General features: G+C 41.8%; 1 protein-coding gene across 4 annotated transcripts in view; it reads right to left on the reverse strand.

Moving 5' to 3' along the window:
• Positions 1-11,283, reverse strand: part of DCC (DCC netrin 1 receptor) — a 1,223,099-nt gene extending 1,211,816 nt beyond the window's left edge. For all 4 annotated transcript variants that reach the window (XM_037805818.1, XM_037805817.1, XM_037805816.1 and 1 more), the window contains exon 1: positions 11,074-11,283. In XM_037805818.1, coding sequence (XP_037661746.1) covers positions 11,074-11,164 — 91 coding nt within the window. In that variant the 5' untranslated portion in view covers positions 11,165-11,283. The remainder of the gene's footprint in view (positions 1-11,073) is intronic.
• Positions 11,284-12,886: the final 1,603 nt, after the last annotated feature.

Below are 12,886 nucleotides of genomic sequence, written 5' to 3' on the forward strand. Positions count from 1 at the left end.
ATTCACCAAGAGTGAACAGGCACATATCTTAAAGGAGGTTGCAGGAAGAAATATCCGCATGCCAATCCTCATTCTAAAGAAAAGTGATGCCTTGTTTCCCTCAACTCTGTGATAGCTTTCAAAGCAGAAGTGGACTGTTAACTCATGCAGATTAATGATCATTTGCCTTTTTCTAACTACAATTTACAAAGTCCCTTTAGCTCAGTTGCATGAGATATGTCCACAGAGGTATCTCTAGGCAGGCAGGATGGATGGATTCATAAACTCCCATCTGACAGATAAGAAAATCAGGGCCTAGGTTGCTTATGTAATTTTGCTTACAGTAGTAAATGATTGTGCTGAGATTAGAAACAGGTCTTTGCAATCATTTCATTTCAATTCTGTTTTAGTTTCCTTGGATGCTCAAGCAAGAAACATGCAATGGATTGGCAGAAATAATGGGGTTTTATTGGCCCACAGTTTGAGGCTAGGAGAATTCCAAAACTGAGACATCAGTAAGGCGATGCTTTCTTCCTGAAACTGGAGATCTGGGTCTGGGCTGCCCACAATCCATAGTCCTTGGCTCCTCTCTCATATGGCAATCACAGGGTGGCTTCTCCTGGCCACTCCCTTCACTTCAGGGTTCTGTTGACTTTCAGCTTCTGGATGCTCCCTCTGTGGATTTCTCTTTCTCTGTCTGAATTTCATTCTCCTTAAAAAAGACTCCAGTAATTAATAGGATCGAGACTCCTCCTGATTGAATTGGGCCACACCTAAACTGAAGTAAACCTCTTCAAAAGGTCCTACTTACAATAGGTTCACAAGCACAGGAATGGAAGTAAAGTTTAAAAACATATTTTTCTCAGACACATAGTTTTGAACCACAATAAATTCAATCAGTAAATATTCAAAGACTCAATATTTATAAGTAGCTACTCTCTGTGAAAGATCATCTCATAGTCTCCTCTAGCTTCAGCTAACCCATTATGCTCAGTTCTCCTTGCCCTGGACACACTGATCTTCTTTAAATTCACTCTGCTCCCTCCCACCAGAGGGCCCTTACACTCACTTGATTTGCCCGGTATTTTCTTCTCTGTCCTTCCCAAAACATTCCTTCTTAACCTAGTGATGTCATTCTTCAGACGTCAACTCAACCACAACTTTCTTGGGAAGTGTTTGGTCTGCTTTCTGGGTCACTCTCCTACAATATTTTCTTTACTTCAATACCTCATCTCATTTGAAATTCTGGGTTTATTAACATGTTTATTTGATTAGCACTTCTATCCCACCAGGCTCTGTGGCTCCATTACCACCTTAGCAGATTGCCTGACACCCACTCAGTAAATAAGAGAACAAAGGGCCAAGGAAGTCTGAGGGTATGCTTCCAACAACAGGCTGCCAGATCTGCCACGCATAGCTTTGAGATCCTCACTCTTACCTATAACTTGATTTAAACATGATTGACGGCTGTTCACATCCCTTTGCAGGTTTTTTTTTTGTTTATTTTTTCATTTTTGGTTCAATCAATCTAAGGATACATAGATGAGCGGTTGGTTCTGTCAGCCCATCTGGCTAATTTTAATATATTGATGATATAATGCATAAACATTGCAGCTGATATTTTTAAGAATCTGTACCACTCTGAGCTTCTTTTTAATGAGTGCTTTGTTCTGCCATGTATCTTATTTGGCTGTGTGAATAACTGTCACCTTCACTAGATGATAAGCCCCTGGAGGGCAAAAACCCAACCAGACCTCTCATTTATCCTCTTGTAAATCTAAATTTATCTTCTTGTAAATTTACTTCCTGTAAATGCTCAATAACTATTATCTTGAACTAAATACATGATCTCATTTGATCCTCATAATACTTCAACGATTTTCTTGGACACTAATATCCCTCCCTGAAAAATGAGAACAAGGGTTTTGAGAGAGACAAAACTTGTAGTCATGATTGTACAAAACTTAAAGGTGATGCTAAATCTATATTTTATAATAAATGACTTGGGAGAACTGACCTAGAAGAACACAGTAAATTTGGGGCCCTTGGTTACCTGAAAGATATAAACGAACTAGAGGGAGTTCAGGTAAGAAAAATAAACATGATTAAGCTTCTGGAGGGGTGTGAGGAAAGAGTAAATGAACTAAATTTTATAGTTGGGTGAAGTAAAAACTAAAGAGAGGAGGCAAGAATGACTCATGGCTGGAATTATCTAACATCACATCAGCCCAGAAGAGACGGCGTTTCACTGAGATGTGGAAACAGGGACCAGGAGCTACGTGACAGGAGCAGCAGGAGGAATATTTAGAAAAGGACTGTCTAAGATGCTTTGTAAAGAAAATGTTAACAGCAACAGCTGATCCACTGCTGAGAAGTCTCCCAAGGGTAACAGTCAACAACCCATCCCTAGAGATGTCTCGACCCAGAGAGAGAAATTAACTAGAAACTGTCCTGCAGGGAACAGCTCTGCCCAGACATTAGACATGAAAGGGAGAGCACTGCAGATTTTCTCTCTAATTTATATTCTTCTAGGATCCTATGAGGTTGAGAACAATGGAATGAGGACTCCGGGTGCAGGGGCTTTGCTTAGATGTCTCAGCCTCCACTCATATTTCTAATGCGTCGGCACAGAAAGAAACATGCTAAGAAGCCCCTGCCAGCATTTCAGATGCTTTATTTTATCCAAGGGCCTTCATTAGTCTGTCCCAATGGAGTAGGCCAAACAATTAGGGACCTAAATAACAATTAGGAGGGTGTGTGTGCACATATGCAAACACAAGTGTTTGAAACCCACAAGTCACATATGTCATATATGTAACAGTGATTCTGGGCCTCAGTAGTTTAACAAATTTGAAGAATATCCAAGCTCAAATGGTCAAATTATGATTTTTATCTAAGACTATCATTATAACTGTGATTCCGCCTTCTTTTAGACCAACCATATTCAAGGGATTTACAATATGCCTCAAACTAAGCCTGGCACCCCAGCATCGTGCTTCCTTGAAAGTTATTTGCTAAATAAACACAACAGCAGGATAAGGCAGGATACTGGCAAGGCAGGGTTGCTCTGAGTAATCGATAATCTTCTTACAGTGGCTAAGGATCTCTTCTTCAGCTAAAAATAAATGTACATTTTGAAAAGGTGCTTAAGTAAAGGCTTTGCTAAAGTAAATATGATACAGTACCAGGCAATAACTTCCTAAAAGTTAGACGAGTGATAACATCTATGCCTAAAAGCAAAAAGTTTCTTAGTAGGAGAAACAATCATAGAACTATCTTGCTGAAATCAAGTGTCCAATAAATTTAGGGGACAAAATTTTCAACCTTACTAGCAATCAGGGAAATGTAAATTAAAACCACAGTGAGACACCAATTCCTATCTACCAGATTAGGGCTAATTAAGCATATGACAATTTCAAGTGATCGGTTATCAGTGGAAACATGGAGTAATGGCAACACTGGTACATTCCCGTGGGAGTTTTGATAGATGCGACTGCATTGGGAAAACTTCATCATTGCCTCCTAAAAGTAAAGATGCCCGTTCGGTGAGTCAGCAATTCCACTCCTAGATGTGCACCTTAGATATATGGTTGCAAATTTATACAGGGAACAGGTACAAGAATATTCATAATTGTCATAAATCTGAGTTCCCAAAAGGCAATCAACAGATTAGACAAAGTGTGGTTAATTAATACCATGGAATATTAAACAGCCAAGAAAATGACTGAAATACAGCAATATGCATCCACATAGCTGAACCTCAAATATTTAATGTTTATCCAAAAATGTAAGTCATAGAAGACTATATCTATCCTATTTATTTCATAAAGGACAAGTACTAGTAAAACTAAACAGTATGTTAAAGATATATCCATATGTGGCAAAACTGAAAAGACAGCCAAGGACTGAGTATTACAAAATTCAGAAGATCGCTAATGGGTACATGGGTATTAGTTTCATTATCATTATCACTATTATCATGATTATCAGCATCACTATTGTTAATTATACCAAACACTCTTATCTGTATAGTACAATTCCCAATTTAAATAAATTATAAAATCTTAAAACTGTAAATGTAACTAGAAACTACCTAGTCTTACACCCTCATTTAACAGGGAAAATATGTTGTACAAAGAGCAAATGGCATCCAAATTAATATCAGATGGCAGAAGTGCTACAAACCCCTAAGTTAAAGCCAGTTAGCTTCTTTTTTTCCTCTGGAGAGGGACTCAGGTCCTGATTTACAATCTCTTCTCTAACTTTAGACACTATCCTAACAAAACTCAGCCCCCTATTTCTTAGCAAATTAAAAGTAGAAAAGAGAAGACTGCTTTGAGTAAGTCTGACAACAGGGGGAGTTTCAGCAGAACATATAAGATGAAATGCATTTTATTAATCAGAAATAAAATTCTTAAAAATTAAAAGCAGCACACCATGACCATTTGATATAGAAATGAATAGGCCTTTATGATAAAACATTTTCAGAAATCACCCCTATAATGTTGTATGATTATAATAACTAAGTCATAGTGAGCCCTTAGATCTATTATAGGAATGGGTTAAATTATATTCCACATACTTCCTTTAAAAGGCAGTTAAGTAAGCACAGGGAATACTTTTTTAAAGACTCTGACAAATAACAAAATCTAAAAATATTGGTGCTTAACATAGATACTTCTGTTATTAAGAAAATTCACTTGTGTTAATAACATTTATATTAATAATGCATTTAGTTCCTTTTTCTCTTATGAAAATATAAAAGCAGATTTAAGAACATTTTAGAGAGTCCAGAATAATGTTATATTTATAAGCCCTCTCATCAGGTCACAATACACTAACAAGTTGGTATTTTCATTAGTTCATATCATAAAGATCTAATTAATTCTGTGGATCATTTTTGTCCTAGATACTCTCAAGAGTAGCCTTCTGGCAAGAACCAAGCTCTAAAGAAAGAACAAAGTACAAGAGAAAAATCTCCAAATTGCAATAAATATTCCTTGTTATGTTCCATCATAAGAATCACAAATGGTATAAATGGCCTTCCTACCTGGAAACTGGAAATGACTGAGCTGGCGAGCAATGGCAGAATTTGGATTCAGAAAATTAAATTCAAGTGCATCACGGAAGAAGCAGGTTACAGGCACTTACCTCACAGAATTCAGCAGAGAAGAGAAACCCGCCCCCGCCCCCTGACCCCAACCATACTATCACAATAGACTTAAAAAATATGATCAATAAACGGAATGATTTGTGTGTTTCCTAGTTGAACCTTCCCCCCCAAGAAATGATAATACTCTGAATGAATGTTTAGAACTATCCATGATAAATGCAACATGTATTGTTATTACCATGCTGCAAATTACCTGTCAATAGTAAAAACAAAGGGATATTCAATTCATAGGACATTATTATGTATTTCTAAACTGTGCCATTGGACAGAGTTCAGGCACCTCTTAAGTACCAAAGAAAACACTTTTATTTAGCAGATGAGTAAAGGGTTTTTTGCCTTTTATCCTCGGGCTAAAATTTGTCAAAGAACTTCAGAGGCTCTAGAGTAATTTTGATCATCAATCAGCCAACCTGCATTTCTGCATGTTAGTACAATGCTAAATCAGAGAAATGTAGGATAAGGAAACATACTCTAATGTGGGAGAAAGCAAAAGTGTGGTACTAAATTGGGTGCAATTTATCTGAGTGCTACAATTATAAAGGTGCATAATAATTTGCATTTTATTTTTTATTTCCCACTTGGCATATGTAACATAATTTTATCTTGTCCATTTTGATATTGTTGTTGACCTATGGGGAAAATAATCTGGATTGCGCATCCTTTCTTATTGACAGGTTTAGCATTCGCTTTACTTGAGGTCTTGTTTTGGAGGAAAACATCTTAAATGTATTGGATTGGTGCTATGGTACTGATATTATAATACCACTAAGAAAAGTAATAACTTTGAAGAAAATTAAAGTTCTATTATTCCAACTCAGTGGCCCCCTATTAGAAAGAATAGCATGCCAAAATTGGCATGGCCTACTCTCCAGTACTGCTTCCTGACGTTAAATGCTATTGACTGACAGGTCACTAGGTAAGAGTCTTCTGTTGTAACAGGGCCACCTAACTGTCGTCAGAGAACAGCTTAACTGTCCACTAAAAGAAACACTTAAGAAAATTTAAAAATTTACTTTTAAGGCAACTCTCCATAACCTTGTGAAGCATAATACAACATGTTCAAAATAGTGCCTGTGCATCAGAGCCCAGGCTTCCCAGTGAGAATGGCTTCCCCAGGCTGTATCAGAGGAGGCTGTATTGATGCTATACAGCTTAGAGATGCGAGCTGTGATCCTGTAGGGTCAAGCTAAAGAGAAGCAAGTAGCCCACAAGCAGGCTGCAGAACAATTCACCTGCCCTAGTGTTGATGCTGAATTCAGTGTTTTTCAATTATGAATTAGTGAGATCTGAGGCTACGATTCATTAAGGAAAAACTGTGTGACAACTTGTGAAACTCTTAAATCTTCTTCTGAAGCATCATAATAAAAGAAGTGGGTGGGTAGGGGGAGCAGACTCCACATTTGCATTTATGAATTGCCAATATGCATACTATTTACCACTCCACGTTAGGGATTACAGTGTTTTTCCAGAACCAAGTGACTTTTAATCTTTATTTAATCAGGTAAACCTTGGCGGGGTTATGTCATTATTCTTTTTACTCAGGCAAAGCTAAGGCTTCCTGATATTTACATACAGAGTTCATCTAAGAGATTATTATCTGAAGTAGATCAATCTACCAAAAATTTATCATTTGAGTTGGTAGCTATGTAACAAATACCAAAACAAAGCACTGTGTTCCTAACTCGGTGCAAGTTTCTCATGGGAATGCAGGCCATATCTATGGAAAGTGGGGAGAACTGTAGCCCCATTTTTTGTGCAAGAAGAGGTAACTAATGAAATCACAATGGTTTCCAGAAGTGTCCTCATGCATAATAATGATTCACCTAAAGATCCTTCATTTTGGGGAAATCTCACAGAGAGTGGAAATCTTCTCATCTTAAGTGTGTGTGTGTGTGTGTGTGTGTGTGTGTGTGCGCGTGCTCGCGCGTGTGTTAAGGAAATGGAATGAAACAATTGCATTCTTTTCTGATAGAGTAATCCTGCCTGGTAGAAGCATGAAAAGTTTAGGATGCCAAGTTTAGGATGGCAAACTCTCTAAAGAGATGGTAAGAATATGTGCTTTAAAATGTAATTTTAAGGTACAGTCCTCCGTGGAAAGAAATATTCCATTCAGAAACTTTAACATTGCCTTTAAATATGGGCATCACCTAAAGACAAAAAGCGTTTGGGCTGGGAAGCCATGACTTAAATCAGGTCTTATGCTCAAAGTACTGGGATCATACTAGATGAATCTACTTTGTGAAGCAGAAAATGTTCCAGGAGCAAATCACAAGCATTTGAAGAATCCCAGACTATTGGAGCCATGAAACAGGGAAGGCAAGCCAGGGAGAGAGAAGTATTTCTTCTCACAAAAGATGCTTTTCAGGTTAACTGGGGTGTTAGAATTCCCTTAAAAGATGTAGTATCCTCTCTTCCCTCTTTAGAAACAAGTAAAAATATCCCTCCTCCAAAAAAATCATCTCCCCAAATCTCTTGCCTAGCTTGCTACAAGCTTCCACTGGTTTAAAAACTGATACTAAAGCTTGCAAGTACCCTGGTATTCCAGGAGAAACTTTCAGTAGGGCTTCATTCAGGAATTCAGATAAAATTAAAGCTCTTCCTCTTCAAGGAAAACAATAAGGAAGTGTGCTGAGAGGTTAACTTACCAGACAATAACTGTAAGTCATACACACTGAGAAGTTATAAATCTCTCCAGAAAAAATGCCTATCAGCAGCTCAAGCCAGCGCAGCTTTTAAGAGCATTAAAGCAAAGTCTAATATATTCACATAGAACACATGTGGTAGCCGTTTCACATGCTTCATAACTCAGAAGGCAACTGCTGTTGTGTGGGAAATGGATACTGTGACAGATCGTTGGTGATTTACACTGCACCACTCAGAGGAGTGGATGGCCAGGCAGCCCAGGCACCTGCAGGTCCTGGCATACTGGACTCAACAGCAGACTCAGATGGGCGCTTCTGATCTGCTTTGGTTGGGGGTTGGGGGTGGGGTGAAGAAGGGGACAGGGAAGCAAGCCTCATGTCACCATGCCAGGAGTTGATAAACTCTCCTAGACTTTTCAATTTTCAGTAGAATGCAAGCCACACATCTATGAAGAATTAAATAATGTGTATACCTCCTATTTCATTCACCAACACTAATTACTAAACCTAACATTTTCACTTCAACGGAGATTCCTGGAACCCTACTCCGTGTCCATACCTGTGACTCATGTCAAATATGTAAGTTCTGGGCATCTTACAAAAGCCTACTAAAAAGCCACCGTCCTCATCCCCCAGCGTTAAGTCCTCACCCTAGGCTGACACTCGCCAGGATTTCCTTTGTTATGTCATAACAATTTCTTATAAATCTACAGCAGCTTCAGACTTCATCTGAAGAGTGAGAAAGGACCCCGTGGTATTGCGTTAGCCTCCATAATCCTTTGTTACTAATCAACAAAGTCTTTAAAACACCCTGCTGAATGGGAACTTCACCTCCAGTAAACAGACACTTGGCCTTATTAAGGGCACCGCCTACCGGCCCTTTCAAAGAATGAATTATACTTTCTTCATCATCAGTTCCCTGTCAGGTTCCTCAAGAGGGGAATAGTTACTAAGAGGTAGAGTAATATTAATGGGCAAAGACTGGAGTGATTCAAATTAGCAATATCTTAGAAGTGGACCAGCCACTTTCCTGGAACCTGGAAATTACATCACAATTTATTTGCTACTCATAGAAATGGATTTTGAAGTATAGAGAAGTACAAGGATGTTGATCCACAAAACTAAAGATTTTTTCAGGCAGATCCCTTGTATATGTATATTTTTGTCTGCCTTTTCAAACACAGACTTGTCTGTTAAGGAGGAAATAAAAATAAAGTAGTAATATACGGCCTTAACTCTCTAGACAAGGAAGTTAAATGAGTGGGAAGGGATATGAAATTAATTTAGGTATTAATCTAATATATACAAATCCATTTCCATTCATCTTCCTCTACCCTTCACATACACACAAAATGAAATTACTTGGGTAATGGCTTTAAAAATATTTTAATGTAATTGACAAAATTATCCTGGTCTATTTTTGCACACCTTGCCTAATGCAGTATTTTAAGCCAGTGCAGTTCTCTCCTTCAGTCCCCTAGTCCCGCAGACTTCCCACCCAGGGAGAGTCGCCTTCTCTGAACTTCCCCCTCTCCTCTGGGCGGTGGTCTCCCAAACTGCGGGACAGAGCGCAACGCAGTCTTCTGTGCACATGGAGGGTCCTCCACGCAGCAACGTCTAGCGTCTGAGGGCTACGAACAGGGAATTGTAAACAGACACCTATTCTATACTGCTGGGATGGCCCCCGCCCACGATCCGACGGAGTAATTGCGGAGGACAAAGCTCCCGGAGAGAGGAGCCAGGAGAGGAGGGGCCCGGCCCGAGAGGGAGGAAGGGAGCGAGCACGGGCAACTGGCACGCGGATGCGGGTACGCGCGCATCTCACATACACACACGCACGCACACACACACGCCCTTCTCGCTCGCTCGCTAAACGTTCAGGCTCTGGCCATAGGAGGGAGGGATCAGGTCCGTGTGGACGCGCCGGGCTCCGGGGAGCCTCTGGCCGCCGGGGCGCTGGACTGTCTGACTCCCTCGCCACCGCGAGAGGCGCCTTCTCCGCTCGCCTTCGCAACCCTTGGCGATGCAGCACTTTGCACCGACAAGAAAGCCAGAGCTTCAGGCTCCGCGGAGGCCGGGGGCTTGGCCGCGATTTGCATTCCATTTCTTGTTCACCCAACCGGACGTCGGGCCCCTGCTGGCCGCTCCTTGTGCATCTGGGAAAAGGTCCTCTCCGAAGGGATTTGGATGCTCGGCCGATTGCTCTCCCCTCCGTCCCCTCCAGGCCCGCTCCCTCTACCCCAGTTCCTGTCAACACTTGTGGTGGGGGCCGGCAAAACCCGTACACGCTATACTGATTCGTTTAGGGTTTTTTATGTATTTATTTATTATTCATTTATTATTATTATTATTATTATTATTATTATTATTATTATTATTATTTATGCTTTGGCCGTCGAAGCCCCCAGCTCCTTATTCGGAGACTGCAGCAGCCCCGACTATTCCTCAGTTCTTTCTCCTGCTTTAGCCCTATCGTATCCCCAACCAGTTTTGCCATTTTTAATTAGAAACTGCTCTTGCCAAGTGCGGGAGCCAGGGGGCCGATTCCCTGGAATATCAAACATTAGGAGTTTGGAGGTATTCTGGATTTATGAGCCTTATCTTGCGAACTACGTTCACCGTTAAAAAGATAAAATACGCCCTCCACCTCCTGGCAACTCTGCACCTCTTCAGGCACTACGGCCCCCCCTCTGAAGTATCAAAACACGTTTGCGGTCCCTTTCCCGATTCTCAATCAGCAAGTCCAAAAATCCAAAGAGCGAGGCGCAGACGTTCACATACAAACGACTCACCCCACCATCTACGTTCCGCACAGACTTGCTCAAAGCCACCTCGGTGTCCTCCCCCCCCGTCTCTACTGCCCCAATCCTCCTCTCCGTCCTCCAGGCAGCCTAGGTTTCCGAAGCCTCCAGGCTCCAACCCAATTCCTTTCAAAGACACCCTCCTCACCTGCAACCTGTCTACCCCAGCTCCCCAAACCAACACAAGTGTTTGCAAGAGCAAAGATGCGCGAAGCACCAAATTAAAAATGAGAAAAGACGAGCCGCACTCTCCCTCCACCAACATCCTCCGCCCCCAGAATTTTTTTTTTAAGCGTTGCGTCTTTTATCGTCCGCGAGGAAATGGGGGGCAGAGCGAGCGCCAAATATCTTGCTATTTCTCCCCCTACCCCAATTCTTTTCATTAGCTAAATAAAATGTGAGAAGGTAAAAGGAACAGAGGTTGTGTGGGGCGGCGTGGGTGGGAGGTGCGAGGAGAAGAAAGGAAAGAACCTCTTACCGGTGACTTGAAGAGGCGCGCTGAGCAGGGAAGCCCCGAAGAGTACAAAAGCCAGCTTGGGTACCCAAACACATCCAAGACTATTCTCCATATTTCAGCAAACACCTTCGGGGCCGGGGGTCCTGGGCAGCGGCGGCACTCACACACATGCACTCACACACGCATGCACACATGCACACACACACACGCCGAGCCCTTTCGGCTTCTTCTTCTTCCTCCTCTTCCTCCTCCTCCTCCTCTTCCTCCTCCTCCTCCTCGTCCTCCTCCTCCACCTCTTTCTCCACCTCCCCCTGAGCCTCTTGTGCCTCCGAAGCCTTTTTCCTCGTCCACTGACAGAATCAGCAGCAAAAGGAGGCAGCAAAAAGTTCCATTCGGTCCAAGAGATCCCGAGCCCCGGTAGAACCTTGGAAAACTAACTCAAGGAAACGGAGGGAGCAAGAGGAGGGAAGACAGCTCTCCACGGGCCCTGCGAGTCATCAACAAACAGGTATCCTGGAGAGACCAAGAGAAGGCGGAAAGCAATCCTGTGACTGCACTGTGCATTAAAAGATTGAGGCTGGCTCCGTGTCCTCGGCTGGGTAAAGTTGAAGAGAAAAATCCGCGCGAGAGCTGGTGATGCTGTTCGTTTTTCCTGCAAGAACCGAGACCGCCCGGGAGGAGAAAGGCTGGGGGCTGCGGGGTGGAGCGCTCTCACTTGTTACTGGAGTGTCCGCCAGCGGTGTAAGAGCTGGGAGTTGGAGCCGTACTATCCATTGATCCGAGGAAGTGGAGGGCTGGAAGGGAAAATGTGGAGACCGGAGGGAAACGAACTGGATCAGGCAAAGATTCCACGGCAAGAGGGGTGGGGGCAGAGAGATGAAGGCGACGAGAAAAAAAGAGCGGACGGAGGAGGCTTCCAGCAGCTGCATTCGCCTGGTCTACATATCAATGAGCAGGGATGCCCTCTGTGGGCAAAGCGTGGGAAGTCACTTTTCTCAATGGAGCCGGTGAATAGAGTGAGCGTCTGGGGTTTTTGCAGCTATCATTTTTGATACTCACCTTCAGGAAATTATTTTTTATTTGACTGTAAAACCTAGGCAGATGTTTAAGCAGTGTAAGATGACCAGAGTATTTACTTCCATCCTGTACTGAGGATTATTTAAAAGAGGATGTTTCATCTAGAAAGAATCACCCAACCCAGCTTCTTTCTAGCACAGGTGGGAAATAGACACAGAACACACAGCCAGCCAGTGCCAGATCACTCTTAACTGACATATCTTATTTCACCACTGTTCTCTCTTTTACAAACGTGAGTCAATACTTTTATTCAACAATTTCTGAGCATTTACCATGTTCCAGATGCACTGCTAGCTCCCAGGAAGTATAATTATGAGGTTTAATAAGACTCAATCTCAAGGGACTTGTGATCTGTTGGGAAAGAAACATAAACCTGTAATTATAAAATATCATGATAAATATGATGGGCCATAGAATGAGGAGGTGCTTCGAGCTTCCTAGGAAATGAATGAAGCAATGACGTACACACAAAGCAGGAAAATCTGGAAGGATGCAGTTTTCTGGAAACTGTTCTGAGTTTCCTTGTGTGAAATCTTATTTTCACTGGAAGAACTCAAGCTTCTCTCAGAAAAGAGGTTGTACCCGTTCATCTTTGTACCCCTCACAGATGAAAGTACAGGACTTGGAAAACCGCACATGTCAATAAATTTTTGCTGAATAAATGAACTTACAAAGGAATGAATTTGGCCAGCAAAATGATGAATAGAAATGCCACTCTGGTAGAAATTTCTGCCTTTTCAGGAGCTGTTCAGCCACA

Source organism: Choloepus didactylus, chromosome 16 (genome assembly GCF_015220235.1).
Source record: "Choloepus didactylus isolate mChoDid1 chromosome 16, mChoDid1.pri, whole genome shotgun sequence".
NCBI classification, from domain to species: Eukaryota; Metazoa; Chordata; class Mammalia; order Pilosa; family Megalonychidae; genus Choloepus; species Choloepus didactylus.